The 6,808-nt window shown below is 35.6% G+C and overlaps 1 protein-coding gene across 3 annotated transcripts; it reads right to left on the reverse strand.

Annotated features, from left to right (window-relative positions):
- Positions 1–342: 342 nt before the first annotated feature.
- Positions 343–4,534, reverse strand: LOC116016930 (protein PHOSPHATE STARVATION RESPONSE 1). Of its 3 annotated transcripts, none has more exons than XM_031257395.1 (8): positions 4,371–4,534; positions 2,464–3,191; positions 1,978–2,188; positions 1,810–1,886; positions 1,693–1,732; positions 1,362–1,419; positions 1,114–1,183; positions 343–919 (listed from the first exon to the last, which is right to left on the reverse strand). In XM_031257395.1, exons 2-8 carry the CDS (start codon positions 3,106–3,108, stop codon positions 608–610), a joined length of 1,413 nt encoding a protein of 470 aa, XP_031113255.1. In that variant the 5' UTR covers positions 3,109–3,191; positions 4,371–4,534; the 3' UTR covers positions 343–607. The 3 variants fall into 3 exon arrangements, with proteins under 3 accessions (XP_031113255.1, XP_031113253.1, XP_031113254.1); XM_031257393.1 differs by having other exon boundaries at positions 1,978–2,194; positions 4,371–4,528; XM_031257394.1 differs by lacking the exon at positions 4,371–4,534 and adding an exon at positions 4,241–4,361 and having other exon boundaries at positions 1,978–2,194.
- Between the last annotated feature and the right edge of the window lie 2,274 nt (positions 4,535–6,808).

Here is a 6,808-nt window from a genome sequence, read left to right on the forward strand (position 1 = left end):
TTCTATGACTAAAGATTGCATCATATCAGCATGTGTTATCTATGACTACATATATATTCGCATTTGATATTCTCACCACTATTAGACAGTCATGATATTCTCACCACTATTAGACAGTCATATATATTCGCATTTGATATTCTCACCACTATTAGACTGATATAGATCTGACTATATTACTTCCATAAATTTGACTCTGAGGAAAGTTCAAAACTTTTTAATATGGCATACCCCTACCAGACTGAAGTCACTTTCTCACTCTTCAAAGACTGAAGGACACTTTGTTTGACCATTTTGTTGTTACTATCATGTTTTAAGCAAAGCTTAATAGACAGACACTACTAGGGCAAAAGGGGCAGCAATACTTTTTGCACTGAATTTCCTCATTGTTTCCATGGAGCATAACACTCACAATGACAAAAGTCATAAATTCACTTATCAACTACAGTATGGTGAGGATGCAGCTTTCCCACCAGAACTTGTCTAAAAAAAGATGAACAAAAAGTTCTGAGGAGTTCACTATGTACTACTGAAAGCTTTGATGTTCCAAGCATCAAATTAAACTGGAGGTTCTTAGCAATATCAAGAATTGGTAAATGATATTTTATTAATCTACTTTGGTGCGCTTTGAAGGTGGTGGCGACTCTGATGAAGCGGCAGGAACTTCTCCTGTTTCACATTCCTTTTGTTTCTCTTCCCTCGTCTCTGAGTCGTCTCCCGTCTTTGGATGATTTGCTACTGGATCGCTTTTGCCAGGGGAGGTTTGAACCCCATCGGTCAACTGTGCAACGGGGTTCTCACTTGTGGGTGATGATCCCTTGCCCATCTCGATATTTGGCATTGACTTGCATTGCTTCTCAAACATCATTTGGAGATATCGCCCTTGTTCTTCAATCCTCAGCTGCAGGTTTCGTTGAATCTACAGACGGACATAATAAGAAAACGATAAATGTGCAGGGAGTAGGTTAAGACCACTAGAACAGACCCTAAGAGCTTCATACTTTGGCAGTTCAAAGAAATGTATGAGCCCACAACTCAATATCTCAGTGTATAAGAATAGTGCAATAAATTTTAGTAGAAATCAGGTTACATTTTCACAGCACTAATACATACCTCAAGCTGCTCATGGAGCCGCTTTTGTACTTCCATCTGTAACCTCAGCGCTTCAGTGATCTCAATACCCCTGTAACACACATCCCGGTATTTATTTATTTATTTATTTTGTGTTAGTAAATCAGTGTATACAAGAGAATGAACAGATATCTGCATAAAAATGTTTAAGCAACAAAACATTCACTTTTTAAAAATATTTTGATGAGTATTAAACAACAAAAGCTTCACTGACAGATTCATCAACTTACGCTTTCAAGTCCAGAGATGGAAAATCATCAATAGCAGACTGTTTCTTCTCTGAAGACGCTGCGACAAAAGAGGAAAAGGGAGGAGGCCTTATTAGCAAGCAGATAAGATCATCCGTGTAAAGAGGACAATGAGAGAAGAAATTTCGGTATGAGTTTGAGGATAAGGATACAAAAGTTGCAGGCAAAAATGCAAAATAGTGCAGCAGTGAACATTGAGCCAAAGAACCCATCAAATAAAGACTCTTATTGTGTGCATTATATGCATATATACAAGTATGCATATGTATATTTCAGCCTCCTTCAAAAACAAACCAACACATTGATGGCATACCTTCTGATGATTCAGGTTTATAGCGGGCCGTACGATATTTCTGCAGTTCACAATTATAGTTTTTAAAAGACAAGGAGAGGTCCATCAACGAGGAAGCAATAAGAAAGCATCACAAACCTGCAGGTGGCTTTTAACATGATAGATGGTCAAATGGTCAACTTTCATTAGTTTTAGGACGCCCTTGGGAGTAGCTCCTGAAGTTTAAAGTAAAAAAAATTAATTCAAAGCAAAAACACTTCTCGACTATCATCATTTTAACATGCTCAGCAAGGAGAGAAAGATCACTTTCGCTTCCACCAAGCTTGTTGACAGCTTCCACGAATGCTTCATGAAGTTCGGGTGTCCAACGCATGCGCTGCTTGGTTGGAGCAGCACCTGCAGTGGATGATAGAGGAACAGTGGCTGAAGTTTCTTCGGGAAAAGCAACGAGTTGCTGGCTTGCCTGGGACTGCTGGATTTGTAAATTTGAAGATTGTTTTGACACTTGATATTGCACCTGTAGCTACAGAATGGCAGGAAAATAAAATTAAGAATGGGTATAGCAATAAAATAAAATAAAATAAAAGGCAGATGACAAATGTTGTAGAAAAAACCATCTTTCCAAAGGCAAGTACAACAGCTGAAGCATCTGATAAAACACTCGAAAAGAATAAATTGCTCTCATGAGATGGTTTCCTCTATGGGGGAATCATCTCGGTTAGAAAAAGTAAAAATAACAAAGAGGAATGGATATCAGAACACACACTAGCCCTTTTTAAAAAGTGAAGCTACCTTTGGTTTTGGATCTGCAGTGCTTGTATCGGCAATGATATCACTCCAATTAGCAGCCAGAGCATCATCGTCAGTGATTAGCTGGTCAGCCCATTCTTGCCAATCGTTGCGTTTACCAAGATCCTCGGAAGTAATGGCACAATCGGCATTGTTACTGCATTGCAGCTGACCACTGTGTGTAGGGGTATTTATTGGGTAATCAAGAAAATCAGTTAATGAATCCGTAGACCATGGGCCAATATTTTCCTTAGAGTAATGACTTGATGCTGTGGATTGAAGAACTCCAGAATCAGGCAACAACATGGATGACTCATTATTTGTTGACTGGGAAATAAAAGGAGGTTGTCTCGAATGCTTCTCTAGTGGTGAAGCAGATGAAAAATGAAGATCGCTGGAAAATCCAGAAGATGAAGAAAACATAAGACCAGCAACCTCACTATTTGATGACAATGGAGCAACAGCTGGAGGACATTGCATAGTTTCCCTTTCCAAGGAAATCTGCTGCGAGTCGGGCAACTTGGGATATTTCCCTTCGAGATTTGTAGGAAGGACTGGTAAAGAAGAAGAAAGAGCTCCAGATGCACCAAAGTTATTTAGTTGCCTAGACCCCACTCTTTGGATGGATAAAGCTGGTCGTGCCTCCATTACTGCTTTTTCGTGTAGATAGTTAATTATCTGCCTGAATCAGTATCCTCTTAATTTCAGTCAACTAAGATGAAGCTCAATACCTACACCAAGAAGGATATCAAAAATTGTTACACCAAGACGCGGAAACCTGAAAATAGTCTTAGAAAATAGCTAAAAGCTTCGCCAAGTAATAACGTTGCTCAGTATTACACAAACATGACTTGACGAAACCACATTTTTGAGTGACGAGGAAAATCTGCAGCCACTACCCGAGAGTGTGCACTAGGTAAATCCCCCCTTGTGACCCTAGCCAGCAAAGGACCACAAGGAGGCAAACCAACCTTGGTTGTCTATAGCTGGCCGGCTCAAACCAAGAAGGTCAATAGGCCATTCCCACTAGGAGTCGAACTTGTGACTTATGGTTACCAAGCCAACAGCCTAACCACATTTGATATTGAGTAGCCAAAGGTTTCTCTAGTTCCCCTATACAGTGAAATTGGAAGAACCGAAAGCTCCTAAACACACTAGTCTGGAAAAGTAAAAGCTACAAACTTACAACCAAGGATACAGACATCAGTATTAGTTGATCTTTTCTTTCTCCCATTTCAAAACCTTCAGGCTTTACAATTCCAAATAGTATGAGATTCGAGGTTTTAACCATGTATATACATAAAATTACACAAACTGCCTCTGGTTCTAAAATAAACCAACCTCTTTTAAGCTTAAATGACCAGGAATCAACAACCTACTCCAATCATCCAGGACACAAATTTCAGATACAAACCAATAGAAACAAATGCTAGCCCCATCACAAGGAGCCAACACCATGTTTTGAGCAATGCAAAAACATGAATAATTCATTTCTTACAACACATAAATCTTCAAAAAAGGGTTTACACATATTACAACCCAAATGCAAGTATGCAACAATCTTTACCCCCCAAAAAAAAAATCTGGGAATGGAAATTACGCAAAGCTATTATTTTTTTATTTTTATTTTTATTTTTATTTTTTATTTTTAAAGAGACAGATAGAGATTTTTTTTAAGCAAATAAATGAAGAAAACCAATTAAGCCAAAAACGGATGAACTCAATCAAATTAAGTTTCGAAATTGCATCAAATACAGACAAGAGCAAGGGCAATTATTACCTAAAACGCTTAGAAAAAACACAAGCTAAAAATCAGACAGCTCCACATATCGAGTAAAACAAATTGAAATCACAGGCAAGCGTCAAGAACACAGCATATATATGTGTGTGGGGATAAGATAGCCACGTACAACAACAACAACAACGTAGGACACACATGTGGACTCAAATTGCACGTGCGGTGGTTCCGTCGCCGGCGCGGCCGAGAGAATTGAACGGTGCCGGTGGTCTCGCCATCTTGTCGCCTGTTTTATTTGGGTTTGGCTTCTAAATACTTCGGTGTTGCACTGCGCTCATCCATCTGCGTTTCGATTCATCATAGCCCACGCGCGGATCTCGGTCGCGTGGGGGATGTGCGGAATATTTTGACGGCCATGTGTGTGGGCCCCACTTTATGGTGCAATGGATTTGTTAAATAGAAATTGCGCACTTTGCTTAAATAACATTTTATGTGTGTGTGTGTAAGAAATTACATTTTTTTTTTGAGAATGTGTAAGAGATTACATAAAAATGAAAATTTAGTCATTTTAAATTTTTGTATATTGAACGTAATTTCATTAATAGTTAGTGTGCTAATTGACCTAAATAAATATTAGTTTGATATTTTTTTTTGAGTACTACTAACTTGAAATGTTTATACTGAAGTTTAAACTTGTGATATTCTAGTTGTGAGAGTCACACAGATGTTATTGTGCTATAAGTTACCTGGCTTAGTTTGGTATTTAAATAATATATACACGCGATAACATTTATAATGATATAAAACGAACATTGTTTTAATGAAACTTGACTCCATGTTTTTTTTACACAATCAAAATGCTTAATAAAGAAAGTAGAAATTTTAAATTCGACTTTCTGTGAGATATATCTAATGACCTTCTGGATTTGAGTCAATTAACTATGAACAACCTAGACTAATTTATTTTATTATGGCTCTTCAAGTAGCGATTACGAACTTTTGCATTAATCAAAGAAGAAAAATAACCTCTATATTGCAATCATAATAATTAAAGAATCCTAATAAATATAATTTAATATTTACTAAGATTATACTACAATTATTCAAAAAAAAACGTTTAATAACTCTATTTTGAGGATTTATTTAAAATTCAACATATTAATTAATTATTAAAAATCACATTTTTCATTAATGGTTTTGCAAGTTTAGCTTATGGTGCATACATGTATAGTTGACCAATTTAGTAAATTATGATTAAAATTTTTTGGTAAATTCTTGAATACAAGGTAATACTTTTTTTTTTTTCTACTACTAGTGTCAAGAAGTAGAAATTATAGTAGAGAAAATATTGTGAAGATATGATTAGCAAAATGGGTTGGTGGATTATTGTCAAATCCACTCTTCCTTTCTAAGATGGTCTGAACAGTTATACCGATAAGGCTATAATAACTTAACCACAAATCAATTAAAATGAGATGATCTTTTCAAATCTTCTTTCTTATTTTAATAATGAAACAATAAACTCTTTTTTTTTTAAAAATTAAATCTAAAAAATTCTCAACAATACAAAATTACAAAGCACCATGACAAATAATTATGTGAACCCCGGTCCACCTTGCAAGGTGAACCCGGATTCAAAATACACAGGGCTTGTTTGGTTATTAGCGGTTAGAAGTTAGCGGTAGCGGATTGTGTTAGCAGTTATCAAATAGCGGATTGTATTAGCGGGTTTGACCAGCAAAATGTATTAGCGGTTTGTAAAAAGATGTTTGGTAAAATTAGCTGTTTAGATTAGCAGTTAACATGTGAAATGACCAAAAGGGTATACATAATATATATATATATATATATATTATAACAATAATAATAATAATGTTTATTTTTTTTTAAACAAGGGGGAAACATTAAAGCAAACATTACAAAGAAATTAAAGCAAACATTTAAAAAAATAAACAATTGAGAAAAAAAACAAAGAATAAGGGGAGCCATCCACTTCTCCAAAAAAAAAAAAAGAAAAAAAGAATGGATGTAATGTATGATTTTTAAATTTAAGAATTAAATAAAAGAGTGGGAAAATAGTCATTAAATTTAATTATAGGAATGCAAAGTTGAATTTTAGAAAATAGCAAGTCAGCCATATGAAAAAAAGAGAAACAAGGGCAAAATTGGAATTTAGAAAATAAAAGGAGAAAAGCTAATGTTAAACGCTGCTCCTAACAGCGTTTCAATTTTGGCGGTTTGGACAGCAATTCACTAAGTGAAAAAGCCATTAACCAAACGTTGTCAAACCGCTAAAGATAGTCAAACCGCTAAAAAATGGCGGATAAGCTGATAACCAAACATGGCCACAATTTATTCACAATTTACATACTAAATATGTTCACAATTCAAATTATAAACATTCAATAAATTTTGTATTTTGAACACAGATTCATCTTACAAGATTGAGCGAGTCTATAGTATAACGGTTGTTGCACCAATATAGCAAGATGAATCGGGTCTATGGTATAACTATTGTTGCACAAATATACGGAGTACTTTCCTAATCACTTTGAGTGACCACTTAAGAGTAACTCTTCAATTCCACTATTTGAAAGTGCTTACGCAATA

Source organism: Ipomoea triloba, chromosome 4 (assembly GCF_003576645.1).
Source record: "Ipomoea triloba cultivar NCNSP0323 chromosome 4, ASM357664v1".
Classification (NCBI taxonomy): domain Eukaryota; kingdom Viridiplantae; phylum Streptophyta; class Magnoliopsida; order Solanales; family Convolvulaceae; genus Ipomoea; species Ipomoea triloba.